General features: G+C 41.9%; 1 protein-coding gene across 3 annotated transcripts in view; it reads left to right on the top strand.

Annotated features, from left to right (window-relative positions):
* arhgap42b (Rho GTPase activating protein 42b) overlaps positions 1-16,305 on the top strand; it is a 60,230-nt gene that overhangs the window by 10,753 nt on the left and 33,172 nt on the right. For all 3 annotated transcript variants that reach the window (XM_088300975.1, XM_088300974.1, XM_088300972.1), the window contains exons 2-3: positions 1,890-1,985; positions 5,479-5,540. In XM_088300975.1, the coding sequence (XP_088157101.1) occupies positions 1,890-1,985; positions 5,479-5,540 (158 nt within the window). The remainder of the gene's footprint in view (positions 1-1,889; positions 1,986-5,478; positions 5,541-16,305) is intronic.

The raw sequence follows: 16,305 nt of genomic DNA, 5'->3' as shown, positions 1-16,305 counted from the left end.
ATGCTGCTTCACCGCGTTTGGACTCCATTAATTGACATGAGTGTGCATACCTCAGTTTTTGAAAACCATAAAAAACAAAGTACAAGCAATCTCTCGGAATGATGCCAGTCGTAATAAAAAATAATGCAGTTAATATACACATTCACTTTTAAATCATAATAAAATTTTAAAAAATGTAAGTCAACACAAACCAACCCAAACTGAACCAAACGGTGGATTTTTGTGACCCGCTCCACCTCTACTGCCTCCATTTTTTTTTTCCCAGAGTAGCTTCCTGCTTGTTTTTAGGTAGGACTTTTTATTTATTTTTTTTTTTTTTTTGTCATTAAAGCTAAGGCGTTACTGACAAATTCTTTCAGATGCTTAAATTCTGACCTGGTTTTCAGAATTTTACAAAGGAATGCCCCTTTTACGTACAAGTAAACCGAAATCTTGTGTCGCCACGGTAACCCCAAAAAGATTGTTGTGTTGGCAACATGTAGTCGTGCTTTTCAGAAACAAGTCAAGCAGCATACAGCACACGACCTCATGTGTGCTTCTGAGGTCTTACGCCTGTCTGAATGTCAGAGATCATCCATTATTGATGGCCCTGCGAGTGCATTTAGACCGCTGGCGAGGTATTGATCCCAAAATCTGCAGGCACGCAGACAAAGCGGGCATCACGTCAGAGGCGTAATACATCTTCTGGAAACGTTGCTCTCAACGGCACTCGGGGCGGCTTCTGCAGCATTTACAAGCGGTCATCGTTCACCATAATGTAGATGCCTCACAAGAGGCTTTCAATCTGAGGTCTGGCTGAGTAGCCCGCTACTAGATCATGTAACGGCACTGAAACATGTTTAAGCCCGGTATAAATCTATTTCATCCATTTCTTTGAGAAATTGAATGAGAATAGAACTCCGTCGTAAACCGAGGTCGCCCTGTTGATGGTGGCGTTCCACAGGGGTTGCTACTCAGTCCACATTTTCTACGTTTGAGGTCACTAACGTGGCTGTGGGCACTAGGGAGATCTTGAGTTGAGGTCCGCATGCGTAGTCTGTGGGCCTGTCCTGAAAAAAAAAAAAACTCGCCAGAATGTTACATTGTGATTTCCTGGGTATGTTGGAAAAGTGATCATTTGAAATGACAAAAAGCTTGTAGAAATGTTTAAGATGTAAGAATTGCTGATTGGTTTACCTTTTTAAATCATTGATGATAACTATTGTGATAAATCATTACCTTCACATCGATAGAATATTAATTATTAATAGCATGTAAATTTAAAGGCCACTTCACCTTGAGCAAATCCATCACTCCAGAAATGTGTTGCCGCTGCATTAATCAGTACTCCAAAACGTTTGTGAGCCGTTCTCTCCATGAATGTCAAAAATTGGTGTTAGAAAAGCAGTGGTGTTCCACAAGGCTCAATACTAGTCCCACTCGGCATTATTTTCAAAATGTTGTCGTATTTCCCGGAAGAAAAAAATAATGACTAATTTACTCGTGGAGGTTAGGTTAGATTCACACGACAGGCACTGCATCGCATTAATCAGTCACGTTCATTTACAAACAAGTTTTTATGGAAAGTATAAACTTCACACATTTTCACACTTTGACTCGTTTAATTAGCAAAGCTGTTCCAACATGCGGAAGATAACGTTCACACCGCCTGAATCATTTCTTCTGCCGCGACACACTAATGAATGCCGTGGATAAAAAGATCTAAAGGGAGTAAAAACGCGACTCTCCGAAAAGTATCAAATGTCATGTGAGAAACGTCAGAGCAAGTCGAGATCAAATGGAAACATTTTTACATGAGAATTAGCGTGAAGAAAATGATTAGTTTACCAGTATTATTGTTGGTATTCCGTTTCCTGATGTGGATGCTCTTCCGCTCTTTTGTTGCTCAGATCTTTCTGCTGCCGTTCAGAAGTTCTCCCAGTCGCTGCAGGAGTTCCAGTTCGAGTGTCTCGGCGATGCCGAGACGGATGATGAGGTGAACATCGGTGAGTTGGTTTGTTTTTTTGACTGTGGGATAAATTCAATCGAATCGACCTCCGAATGTTCTGACCCGCGTTTCCACGCCAGGTTCTTGAGAGCGCAAATTACTTGACACGTTTTCCGTCCGATGAATCAACAATCATTTTCTCCGTAGTCGTAAGATCCTAAAGCAGCAGTTTCTCGATTATTATTATTATTACGCCCGTCTCTAATGCGAATCGTTTTGTGGTGAACTCGGTCTGTACCCCTCAGACAGGGTCTAAGTGTTTGCCGCATGTATAATTGATGCGATTGATTATCTTATGAGGCTTTCTCCGTAGGAGATCAAGGGGACTAATTGTCTGACCAGTGTCAGAGATTAATGATCTGAACTGTTGAGTCTCCAGTAGGAATATGAAAGCATCTGTGCAGAAATCTGCCAGTCTGGATTTTTTATTTTTTTTTTGCTGTCTTCATTGCGTTGCTCATTACCCTCAGTTTGAAATCTCGGAGCTGCGGAATTACTGTCCATCTGCGAGGGTAGCGCGACCGTTGACCTCCTCCACGTGAAGCCGTTCGACTGAATGCCGAGCAAATAGTCGCCGCGAAGGCTGCGTGATGCGCGGCTTTTTGCGAGAGGCCAATTATAAAAAAAAATGTACATTGGCGATGGAATACCCCACTTTTCTTTTTTCTTTTTTTAAAAATGTTTTTTTATTATTATAATGAGATCCAATGCCTTCACATGGATCACTAAAATGGCCCTGGGTGGAGCTGGGACCGCTACCAAGTCCCAACCACAAAGTATAATTCCAGGTCGAGCGCTCACCCTGAGCTGAAAAGTTAATGAAAAGGAATCAGTAAAGGAAGTACCTCAATGGGAACGAAACAAAAACAAAAGAATTCTAATTACATTTTTCATCAGATGATCATTTTTCCGAAAAGATCACCAATTTGTGTAGGATAGCTTCTTCCGATTTGGGCTGATTTGGTGAGTTTTTCAAATTCCTGCTCTGGAATCCATCTGCAAAATGGCTGCTGCTGACTTTCCTGTTAATTTTAATGTCCACCCAATTTTGTGGAGAGTGACTCAATGAAACTGGTTTAGTTTTACTTATAAGAGAGGACGTGCTCAATTCTGACACGATGAGGCACACTCCAAATCCGGAAAGAATTTTTTTGGTCGTCAACCTTTTTTCCTGCCGTGGACCGGTTCACACAATTCCATAACTTTTGCGGCCCAGCAACCGGTACTTGTTGCTAATGCTAACCGCTAGCTTCGACTTGTGTCGGATCATACAATGACAGCGAAATTAACTAGCAGTTTCTTAGCGTCCTGAATTAGCCCCTGAATATGATTTCGGGATGTCGTTGCGTTGATGTTGGTGACTTGTTATCAAAGGTCGAAAGCGGAACTCTTGTTAGCTGTTACGCCACCACAAAAGGATATTTTTTAGCCTCAAATAATAAATAAAACAGAAGCACTGTAATTTTTTTTTCTTTCATCTGTGCGGTCTAAAAAGTGGGCCACGGACCGTTACCGGGCCGCACCCCAGTGGTTGGGAACCACTGCAATAGATGACTGCGGATCGATAGATGAGTTTAACACTGTGATGGCGTCCGTTAGTAAAAGACTATCTTTCATTGGGACCAACTTGGCTTACGTTCCCACCGCAGGAACGTCGTAAAGTGAAGAATCCCTGTAAATTGTGCCGACGTCGCTAATGCTGTGGACCATATCACAATAACGCCGGGTTCCGCCTCACCACCACAGATGGGGGAATAAAGAAAGAAGCCATGATTACTTTTTTGAAACACCCCTGCGGAAATCAATTTGGTCATCAGTGAGGTTGATCCTCAACCATGCAAGTCCCTCGACCGACACCGTCCAGCTCTGGTCGCCGGCCTCTCTTTGATGCTGCCGACTTCCAACGCGACGCGCGGGAACACTCGCGTCTGACCTTCCATCGATTTGGCTCCATGACATTCACATTTTCCGGCAAATCAATAGCACCAAAGCATTCATTCGATGACAGATTGTTTTTCTTTAAAAATGTGAAAAGTTGCTCACCCTTCTCCTGAAAAGTCGATGCCAGCGCCTCCGCTGGCGAGGTGAGCTTTAAATCTCTATCAACCCGCTAACGTGCGTTGCATTTCCTCTTCGAGAAAACGTCTCGATAGGGTCGACTAATGTTGTGGGAATTCTAGCGTTAGCAGGTTAGCCGCTACTAGGTAGACTGCAGGATCAGAACTTAAAAATTAGAATGTTCATTTTAGGGTGTGCTCATTATTCCTTTTTCTGTGTTGTTATGTTTTTCTATTTTTATTGTACTGTTGAATAAAAAAAATGTAAAAACAAACAAAAAATTCTCTGTTCATCGTCATGTTAATGAATTGTTGAAGTATTGTCTAGTCGTGATTTAAAAAAAAAAAAAAATAATAATTCTGATGATTTCATGACAAAAACTCTCTGCACTTTCCGCTAACTACCCAGGCTAAACCTAACACCTCCCAACATTCACAGATCTGAGAACAGCAAAATTCCTTAACATCAATTACTACTTTCCTAGTATCCACAATATATTTGGCAGCATTGTGTGAGATCTTTGGGTTTTGCAGAAAGTGCACAAAAAAACAAATCAATAAAAGGACAGGTTTCACAGTGGGAAAAACAATATTTTTTTTATTTGAAATTGTGACATAACATGTCTCTATTAAGCTTGCAATCACTTTGTACGTAAGGTTTCTTTTTCAAGGTTGTCTGCACTTCTCTTTTCTTTCCCCGCCACTGAGCGATATGCACGTCGTAACCACCTTTGACTCCTATTGGCTGTCTTTGGAGAGCCATCAGTAGCTCCCTGGGAGCTTTTGTGTGCTTGATAAAGGAGCCGGTGGATTTAATGGGAGCAAAAATCATTGCTTGCTTCACTTTAAGGCTTTGCCGTGTAAACGGGTCACCGTGTCGACGATGATGCATGGCTCCCCGTGGCCGGCTGGTAATGGTGTCAGCGGCGAGTTGGCAAGCACGACGGGCCGGCCACGAGGCCCGACCAAGAGGCTTGCCTCATCCGACCTTGCAGCTTGCAATGTCAGCCGTAGGTGGCGCCGACGACTCTTAACAGCATCAGCTTCCAGTTGGCTGCCGTGTGCCGTTCAAAGCGCCCAGCAGGGAAGGGAAATAAAAGCGGATGCAATCAATGGTCTTCGCTCACTTTCAAGTATTGCGGATTTTTTTATTTTTTTTTTATTCTTTGTTTATTTTAATGCTCGTCTTCGGACAGCTGCGTGACTTTATGGCATTCTAAAATATGCTGCGGCAAAAGCTCGAAGGCTGCGGTTCCATAAAGATTTTAGGGCCGCGCTCCGATGCTCGCGGCAAGCCGGGAGCATCTGACGTTTAACGACTTCACCGCGACGCACTGCGCACGGCGTTGACGCCCCTTGTCTAACGAACGCCGTTGCATCCGTAAACTCCCGATGACGTCTGTGCTCAAAAGTTTCTTCTTGATTCTATTTCAGCGCAGTCCTTCAAGGAGTTCTCCAAACTGCTCGACACCGTGGAAGAGGAGAGGCGACGCTTGGTAAGAATGCAGTTTGGAAATGTTTAATGACTGGCCTGATGGTGAAATGGGAAACTGCTGAAATTAAAAAAAAAAAAAAAAAAATGTGAAACATGCAGATGGTTTGATTATGTTCTGGGGCTGCTTTGCTACATCCGGCATTGGTTGTCATGAATCTTGGAATCTGACTCGTGCAAGAAAATCTGAAGACTCTCAAATCATACTGGAGCAAAATGTGTTGCTCAGTGTCGCAAAGCGTCGTTCTCATGAGGTCCTCTTGGAGGATAGAGCCCCAGTAAAAACAATGAAAGCATTTTCGTTTATGAAGGCAGCACTTCATGCAATACATTTCATAGAATGTCGCCAAGCACAAATACCCAACCGGGCAATTGTGCCAACTCGGCGCGGGTCGATATTAGATTCTGACACAAAAATATTGCTTTGCCATTGTATGAAAATTATAGCTTTTTTTTTTAAATATTTGTGTAAATCAAATATTAGCTTCAGAAGGAATTTGACCACGCTTAAATACATGCTAACATTTTGTTTTAATTCTTCTTAGTAAGTCACAGTGTCCCATCACTGGTGAGCTATTTGTCAAACAGACACACGGGCTACTCATGTTGACCTTGGGGCTAACAAGTACATGCTGGCACCGTTTTATTTTTCAGGACAATGCATATTGATTTGCATTAAGATAAAAAAAAAACGCATCCATGTTTGCAGTGTCGCTTTTGTCTTCCTCACCACCTCCTCCTCCCCCTCTTTGGGTTACTGTTCACTCCTCATAAAGGAGAAAAAAAAATTAATTGGAGGCTCACCTCTGCAAGGAGCCACTCGTATTGTGCCCTCCTTAAACATGCCCTCAAAAAAAAAAAAAAATCAATTGTCTCCTTTCAACCGCTTGGAAAGTGAACGGAGCGAGTGAGGTTCCCCAGCAAGTCAAAACTCGCAACTGCTAACCTTCAACATGTGCCACCCGGGTGCGTTTGTTTTCAGCCGGCTGCTTCAATCGTCGCTGGGCTGCTTTCAATTGGAATGATGTTTACGTCTGGGCCTCAGCAATCCGACGCTTGCCGTTCCAGGCTTGTCTTTTTGCTTTTGTTCTTTTTTGTGATTGTTTAGGGGAATTGTGGTCGTGCAATGGGGAGGCTCAGTGTGAACTTGAAAATATTTTAGAACGGTTAATAAGAACAATCCCTTGTTGCATCAGCTTTGTGTTCATCAGCCACCGAGTGGGAAAACAATAACAACAACGCTTGATCAAGATGACTCATTACTAGTCAAGCGTCTCATCTCCAGAATAATAATATAACAATTTGTGGGAATGGCGGGATGCTAAAATTGAGGAAAACAATGAAGCATTTGTGTTGATAGCGACTTTCGGTTTTCTTGGGTTGTATGTAAAAAAGTAGAAATATTGCACACCCTGGCCACAAGGGGGCAGTATAATACATCCGGCTAGATGGCACATGGAGTTGGTAAAAACTATTTTTTCTTTTTTTTTTTAGTCTTGTCAGAATTGTATTTATTTATTTATTTTATTTTTCATTTACACTTTTTCTCACAATTCAAAGCAAATCGACCGACAGCTTGTACCTCCAAAAATTTGTAAGTCAAGTCATTCGTACCGCAAGGCACCGTTATACGTTTGCCACCTCCGCCGAATATTACTGCCTTCACATCACCACTGACATCGTTGTACTTACGGAAGAAAAAAAATGGCATCGATGTCTGTCTCCAAAGGTCGAGAGACGAGCGACGATGCAGACGCTGGCTTTAAAGGCCAAGGTCATGTCCTCTTCCAATAAAAAAAAAAAAACATTTTTATATTTTCCCCAGTAAAACTCTCCTTTTGTTGCCACCTTTACCATCTACCATCTAACTGCAAGTCTATAAACAATTTGGCCTACATATACTGACTCCTTGTTTTACCATGTGGTATATAGAGTGGTAAAATCAAACCTGGTCACCGTATAAAAAGAAGTGTTATAATATATTCGAGATCGAGCTGCGATTTTTTTTTTTTTTTTTTTTCTGTCTGACGTTGAAAGTGCAGCTAAATGTTTACGACGGCATTGTCCTTTCCAGATATGGGTCACCTGTGTGCTAGATTAAGATGAGATATAGCGTCCGTGTGTCTTTTATGTAATGCGGTGAACCACCCCTGCCCCCCCCCCCCCCCCTGCAAATTCCCATGTGAAATGAAACCAACACTAACTCTACCTATTTGCGCATTTGTGTGCTCTTTTTGTAACTAACTAATAGGAAAGTAGTAATTAATGATGTTGAATTGAATTTTTTTTTTACGCTAACAAAGCAGACACAAATGATAATAGACTTCGGTTACTAAAATTTTTAAATCAATGAAAAATCCTAATATTAATTGTGATTTCAATCTGAATAAAAAATAATCGTGTTTTTTTTTTTTTTTTGTCTCCATATTCGTCCAGCCCAACTCTGAGTAGTGTTATATTATCTAAATGTGCTGCTGCACCGTTTTTGATCGGATATCCATTGCCTCTATGCAAAGTTCCTCAAAGTGCCACACACACCGCTGTCCTGACTGCAAAGACGATGCTAACCTGATGCTAAATGCTAACCTCAGTTTCCTGCTCATTGATTTTTCTTTTGGACGCTTCCCTCCACCGCGTATGGCTCAGATTGAACTCCGGCACCGGGCGACGGCGTTGGCCTCCCGGTGACCGCTCCATCGCTGTCGAGGTTGATCAGCGCCGCACAAGCGCCAACATACACGGCAGTTACATCGGCCATCTCTTTGCGCTTAATGAGGCGAGGACGGAGCGTTCCAAGGGGGACAGCTGAAGAGAATACATATTCATGACGCAGGTGTTTTGCCGGCATTCCATTTTGGATGGAGATGACAAAGACGCGGACGGTGGTGGATAACAGAAATTGAACAGTGGAGCGAGCGATGGCAGGGAAACTTAATAAGGCGCAGTTCTGCATTTGATAAGATGGAAACGACAATTGCGCGCACGCGTTCATATCTGCTTCACCTCAACAGACCTTCCTCCAGTCCCAATGTGGAGTCATTTTGCCGCTACAAAGCAACCTCAGAAGTAAATCGAATAATATAAAGCAGAGGTTACCCACCCTTTGGGGTACCGATCCTATAGAGATGATTTTTCCAAGAACCCACTCATAAGCCGATAGAAAATTAAGCCAGCAGCTGTTTGAGAATATTTTAATTGATCCTTTAAGACAATCTGACAATATAAGCATCTACACTATCAAAGTCTTGCACCAGAATTTATTTTATTTGTTTTTGTTTGTAGTCTGCAGTAGAACATACTGTTTTTTTTTTTTGTGGCATTCCTCATTCACGTCATTATTTTTTTTACCATGATTATTATTATAAAAACTGATTCAGAATCAGCGCAAACACATTATTCAGAAAAGTTCCCTTTTATCTCTGATTAAAAAAAAAAAAAAAGTCACTGTCCAATCTTTTTCTTCAACTTAAAAGCTGTGCTGATCACAAATCCAAAGTGATGCAACGCTACCATCGACATCTGTCTGTTAATCATTACGGTGGTATACGATGCTGGATTTGAGAGATAAGTTAGACGAGCCCTTCTTCCATGCACTCAGTTGTATTTTTATTGTGTTTTGAATTAAAAACACAATATTGCCGTACTGCATTTCCTACCTGGATTACTTCGACAGCGAACATATAATAATTAAATTCTTTTTTTGAGCCTCTGTGATTGACTGACGACCTTTCCAGGGTGGAGTCAGCCGGGGTTGTCTCGCCTCTCCCGTGACCGTGAACAGGCTAAGCAAAATCCAAAATGGATGGATGGATGGATGGTCTTACGTCCCCAAACCGGCCGCTGGGTTTACTGCCCATCACCCTGCCACCTTGGCGCAATTCGAGCCATCGTAAATAATTTAAGCTGTGTTTTTTTTTTTTTTTATTATTATTTTTATTTATTTATATCGGGGACAGTGTGTGTCTGGGCCACATAAATATAGAGCTGGCATTGAAAATGCACGCTGTTAACTGATCCTATTCCGGCCCGAGTGATTTAAGCATCCATTAGGCGAGAGGACAGAGACTCTTTTGAAGGAGTTGTAAATCCAAACAGGACGGATGTGCTTTTATGGAATTTACCGTTAGATTAGCCACTCGCTGCCAATAAAGTGCTGCCTCTGTGAAATGTAATTTGCACTGTTGGTTGCTTGGCAAATCTAAAACAAACAACAAATGAATGCGAGCTTCGATAAACTTTTATTCGCAATTTAAATCGCAGAACGGCCACACCGGGCTTTTGGCAGACATTTCTGGATGAATTTCAAATGGACTTGAACTTCATTTGACCTCAAAACTTTTTGATTGTCCAACTGTTTGAGTGAGTGTGAGTGAGTGAGTGAGTGAGTGAGTGAGTGAGTGAGTGAGTGAGTGAGTGAGTGAGAGAATCAGACGCTCATGCATAGGAGCATCAGTTGATTGGCCCCGCCCCCTATCACATCTGGACTCAATAAGTGGCCTAAGAATAGCAAGAAAGACTGATAAGGCGCCTTGCTAAAAAAAAAAAAAAAAAAAAAACATCTGACAGCAGATGGGGAAGAAAGCCATTTTTTCCTCACCCCCTTTATTTTATTTTATTATTATTTTTTTTTTTTTTTCTCCCAAGCGTTTGGGATTGACTTGTTCCACAAGTGCAATTTGCTCAGGCTGCGTCAGGCGTGACGACGTTTACTGTCTGCCGCCTTACTTGGAGGCCTAAAATCACGCCGTGATTGACATCACCACCAAGACCTCAAATTTCCTCTTTTTAAAATACTTTTCTGATTGAATTCTCCTGCTGGTAAAGTTCTTATTGGCAGAACCGAGAGGAAGACCGATTCACCCTCGAGACGGACTTCCCATCTCTGATTATTTGTTGTCCGTTTGAACTAGCCTTATGTCAGCTGTTTATGCCCTGTAATGTGATAAAAATCTGGCCGATATGAGTTTGCAGGGGGAAAAAAAAGACAAAAGGCAACTTTTTATAAATGCGGCATCATAATCATTTAAAACTGCTCGAGGAGGGAAACATTTTTTTTTTCTTCCCATATAAACTTTGGGAAGTCGATAAGGCTGCACGCATTCGAAAGTATTTATTTTTTTTTTTTGTTTATTTATTGAAGCGTATACGTACAAACGTATTATAGTCGGAGTAATAAGTGCCAGGTTTTAATTCGCATTGTAATTCACGTCTTCTCCTGCTGCTTTTTAAAATGAACAACAAAAGCCTCCCGATCCCTTAAGTGCTGTTTGGCTTTGCTGCCTTCTATTTATTTCCCACGTTGACACTTTTCTTTAGGTTTACATTTTCTTCAACGGCCTTTAAACACATTTTAAAATCGAACACAAGTATTTTACGCTTTGGACCGAGACAACACTGTCCGGAGTTTGTCTATTTTTTTTTTTTTTGGGGTGTCTGTGGCCACCTTCTGTTCTGTGCCGTGAGCGCAGGAATGTTTCCAGCGACCCTGAAACAACAGTGCCAAATAAAGGCAGCCGTTGTTCTCGGCAGACTTGGGAGCCGAGTGTGTTTGACGAGCGTCGGAAAACTATTTGGAGCTGATGATAAAAACGTGCGGGACGAATGAGCCTCGGCAAATTGGAGCTCAGATGAGAATATCAGCGCTCACCTCAATCATGCAAAGAATCTGTCAAGATATTTCAACGTAACCACAAAGCTTCAACACTCCACTCATGCATGGCATGGCCGAAGTGAATATGGAGCCGCCAAAATGATTTTCCCACTCTTTGACTGGCCATTCATCATAGATTTTGTTTTGATTTGAAGTATTTCTTGACATAAGTTTAATTTGTTCACACCAAGATTTTATCTTATCTTATTTTTCCACATTGAAATACTTTTAAATGCCATTAAATTGTGACGGAAGTTTTTTTTTTTAATTTATTATTTATTTATTTATTTAGCATTTTTATTTGGCATTTTTTACCAGACAAAAATGGGGGCGGGGGGGCAGTGAAAATGCTCCTACTCTCTGTCAAACGGGGCCGGTGTTACACTTCAGATGGCTTCCAGATGAACTGGCTCCCGTTTTTCAGTTGCTGCTGAACCCATGACGCAAAGAAGTGACGTTAGCCACTGCAAGACAACTTGGCACAATTAAGTTGGCGCCGAATTTGCGCTAGTAGGTCTACTTAAGTGCTCTGACCAGGTGGCACGAGTTAATCTGGGGCTCAATGCGTACCCCCATTTCGAGTGGCTTCTGGGAAGAAACTTGACTGGCACTTAGATGGGCTGACTCATTTCTATCATTAGCATTGTAAACGAGTCATCATTAGCCACAGCTGCTAGGATAGTAGCACGATTTATTCGTAATGGAGTGGTACTGTCACTAACGAGCACAAGGTGCAGTCGAAGTCGTGCACATGGTTGGAATTTTCCTACTTTTGATATTTTCGTTAGAAAGGTACGTGTGCACCGTTGTGGGAGTGAACACAAATCTCTTAATCCCAGGTCATTCAAAGGGGCTCTCCCCATTTCTTTTTTTAATTTAACGCAGGTGTGGTGAGCGCGCTTACATAACGGACTCGCTTGAAGGAGTTCATGCAGGATATCGACGCACGCAAAGTACGCTTTTTAAGAACTGCAATATCATCTCTGCTAGTTGATGATGTAAAATTAGCCGCTGAGCAATTGCGTTCAACACACCATCGTGACAACCACACAATACACATGCTTTTGAAAAATATTAAATCATTTTATTTTATTATTGGATCAAATCCACCAAAATTGCATGACACCACCTGCGTCACAACTTAGTTTAAGTTTAGTCTACTTTCGGTCACCAAATTGCCACGGTGCGTGTAATAAAATAAAAAAACAAAGAATGCCTAGCAAGGTGTAGCGCGGTCTGCCAAATTCCCAAACACAATAAACTAGACTTGCCGCAGCACGGAAATGAATCCACGCCAGTTTTGACACCGAGCGCACGTTCGCCTGTCTTGGAAAATAAGGCCCCTAACTTTGTCGTTTTACTTTTTAAAGTGTACAATCAATTGCTGCCTTATTCACTGCGGCGATGCTACAAAAGTGACAATATTGTCATATTAAAGCCATAAAAACAACTCGCTTTGGCACACCCACAATGCACTTGCACTGTCGGCAACAAAGGAAAGCTGAGCAATATTTACCACATTGTACCTGGCAAAAAAAAAAAAAAAAGAAGAAGCGATCATGTTCATGTTCTGCACTGGAGGCAAAAATAGATTTATTTTTTATCGTTCCTTAGCCTGCCGCTGTACATTTCCAACAACAGCACTGGAGCGCCCTTCATGTCAGTGTAGCTCGCGTACGGCGAGGAATTCATTGCATCAGTGGCGCACATCAAACAGCTGCAGGGAAGTCCTCGGCATCAACCCCCAAACTCTCCATTCAAGCGGCATCGCCGTCAAGGAATCGCGCAAAAGCCCCCGGGGGAGCCACAAAGCAGCTTCATATCAGGTGCTCGGTGCGCTCGTTGAACGGTTTACTCGCCAATGCAACGTGAGGCCAGCGTGTCATGTCCACTGTCCGTGTTGTATTGCAGCAACACAGTTTTAAAAAAATAAATAAATAAAATATTACACTTCTTCTCGACTCGCTCATGAAGAATTCATAAACGGCAGGCGTTGCTGCACATATAAGAAGAAATAGCACAGGTTGACCTTTGCGACTCGGGCAGTTGCTCGTGTGTGAAGGGGGGGGGGGGGTTAAAAAAATAATAATTGCATCAAATTTAACAAACTGCAGTCAGCTAGGCTAGTCCTCGTTTTTCTTCGGATACTAGTGCAGAGTCGTCCTCGGTTTAATTTTTTTTTGATTGCCATCAAACGTACGCGGTGCAAAAATTGACGTCTCTGAGCTGCATAGTGGGGGAAAAAATAGCAGAATTGACCCTCTAAAAAAAAAAAAATCTCAAAATTACATAAAATATTTATTTATTATTTTTTTTTTTTACCATAAAAATACTCACTTGGAGTGTGAATGTGGAGTATGAAGTACAGAGAATGTGTTGTTGTAGGTAGAGGAAAAGTGTGTTGTGATCGTAAGTGACGCAGTTACTGGAGTGAATGAGGAACACCATGTAACGCCATGTAAAAAAAAATTTAATTAAAAAAAAAAAAGCCTTTGTGAAGCCAGCGTTGCTCACTGAACGTTTCTAAGTTCTGCAAAGATCACATCTTGTTTTTATTGCTTTAGTTTCAAGTGTCATTAGTGTCTGAGTCATTGTTCTACTTGACGTTTGTTCCTTTCCACAAAAAGTTTTTTTTTTCCTCCCCTTTTTGGTCAGAAACAGTTGTTTTTTTTGGGGGGGGGGTGAAACCAACCCGGACTGTACTTCTGATTACAGTAAAACGCAAAAAGCGAGCAACAATCTTTGATTTTTCTGGTGAAAGAGCGCGTCGACTTTCTATTTGGTAGGTTTGATGTTTACAGTGTGTTGTCATGGAAGACAGTGTGCTAAAAAAAAAAAAATTATTTTAATAATCGATGAGCCTGTCGATTATTTCATCGATTCTAATCGGTGAATGAGATAAAATCATGTTTTGATTATTTCAGACTGATTCTACACAAACACTGGTCAACAGTATTTTTGAATCAAATATAGCTTTATGAATTTTTGACGCAGATTTTGAAAAATATCTTCACTAAATGATCGATTAATTTGATTATCGATTAGTTGCCGATTAATCGTCTACGAGTCTCGAATGTCAAAATGCTTCGAAACGGCTGTGAATGACTTCATAACGGGAATTTCTAAATATTTTTAAGTGGGGGCTGTCATATGGGTCTTCCAACATATCAATGACGCAAAAGTTGCTGTTGCCGAGTCAGTCGCCAGACCTCAATCCAGTCAAATAATCTGTCGAGGGAATTGCAGCTTGATCTTGGCCATCCAGCCGGTTTTGTGACGGAATATTTCCTCACTAAAGTTGGAGTCCTCGCTATTTAGCCGTACAATCAGATGGTCCCCCCCCCCCCTCCTCCGTTGTTTCCAACGGGCACCAAAACCAATCTACACGGCGTGTTTTTTTAATAAAGGTCATTTCACACCCTCGGCATGAAATGGGGGATTTTATTCGATCATAATGACGAGAGTGGAATGTTTATTAGGCGTTGATTCGGCGGGCGCGCGTGCTTAGGACTACTTTAACGAGGGAGGCTAATTTCTTCAGGGCGCGGCGTCTGTCGTTGTGATTATAGGTGCGAGTGGTACCGATATATTTTTTTATGCCGTGCTGCCGGCGATCATTAGCTGGAATGTGGCTCAAGTCGGGGAAACGGTTTTGCTATTGGCCCGCCAATGACATTAAGATGCAGCTCAACACGTCGACGACGTCGTGTCGAGATGAAGAAATGCCGACCTGCGAGTAAATGACGCCTGAGCCCTAAAAAAGGTTCATATGGATACTTTGAAACGTACATTTACCGCAAACTACCGTCTATAAACACGTAAATGATTTTTCGCGTCATCTTGCTTTTCCCTTAAAAATAAATGGCTTAATTGCCTTCCTTCTTGACCTCGCTCCTTACCTCCGTTTTATTCATGCATCCGTACAGCCTTCCTTCCTTTTTTTGAAACCATTTTTGCCATCCTTCCTTCCTTCCCTCCTTGCTTCCTTCTTTCCTTCTCTCAGACCTACTTTCTATTCATGCATCCTTCCCTTATACCAACTTCTCTGCCTTCATTCTTGACCTCTTTCCTTTCAACCCTTCTGTTTACTCACGCATCCTTTCATCCTTCACTTGAACCTACTTTTCTGCCTTCCTTTCTTCCTTCCTCCATGTCTTCCTTCAATTAGACCTGCTTATATTCATGCATCCTCACATCTGTCCTTCACTTGAACCTACTTTTCTGCCTTCCTTTCTTCCTTCCTTCAATTAGACCTGCTTATATTCATGCATCCACATCCTTCCTTCACTTAAACCTACTTTGCTGCCTTCCGTCCGTGCTTCTCTCCTTTCTGACTTCCTACCTGCTCTTATCCACGCATCCTTACATCCTTCCTTCATATAAACCTACTTGCCTGCCTTCCTTCTGGAACTCTTTCTTTTCTTCCCTCCTCAAACCTGATTTGATTCATACATCCTTCCTTCCTTCCTTCACTTTTCTGCCTTCTTTCCTTCTTCTTTTTTCCTGCCTTCATTCCTTTTATTGCTTCCTTTCCTGCGCCCTGCTGTTCATCCATGCATCCGTCCGTCCTTGGCCGCAGCCTGACACGACACTTGAAGGCGTTTCCTCTTTTTGAAGCTGATTCTGCTCAATTTAAAATATTTAGCTTAACACGCGATATTGACTGTTTTTTGGTCCCTGCAAGATGCTGTTGTTTTGTCACCTCATGACTTCTCAACACATTATTGGCTCAGCGAACCGCCTGCTTGCAGCAACCACCGCGACCTTAAAAAAATCAATATCAGACTGAGAGCTTGCTCCTCGTTACTGATAATGACTCATAAATATGCCCCGGCCAACATGGCTAATAATGGATTTGCAAAAGGCTTTCTCCACTGTGCAATGGAATTCCAGTTATTATCCTGTGTAAAGATACAATATGAGATTCTTTATAAAGTTATCGAACATCATTTCTCTCCCGCATAATCGTGACAAGCCGAGATTTACCTCCTAACTTTGATTTTCAACTCAAAAGCTGTGCCCATCTGCATTTTACATGACAGGCATGAACAAGCCAGGGTAGTTTTCAAATGATAATAATAATTATTATCATCTATGTCTATTTCCCGTTGATTACGTT

This window comes from Idiotropiscis lumnitzeri, chromosome 7 (assembly GCF_059441095.1).
Source record: "Idiotropiscis lumnitzeri isolate Australia: NSW breed Sydney's pygmy pipehorse chromosome 7, RoL_Ilum_1.0, whole genome shotgun sequence".
NCBI classification, from domain to species: domain Eukaryota; kingdom Metazoa; phylum Chordata; class Actinopteri; order Syngnathiformes; family Syngnathidae; genus Idiotropiscis; species Idiotropiscis lumnitzeri.
This window is presented reverse-complemented; position numbering and strand designations above follow the sequence as displayed.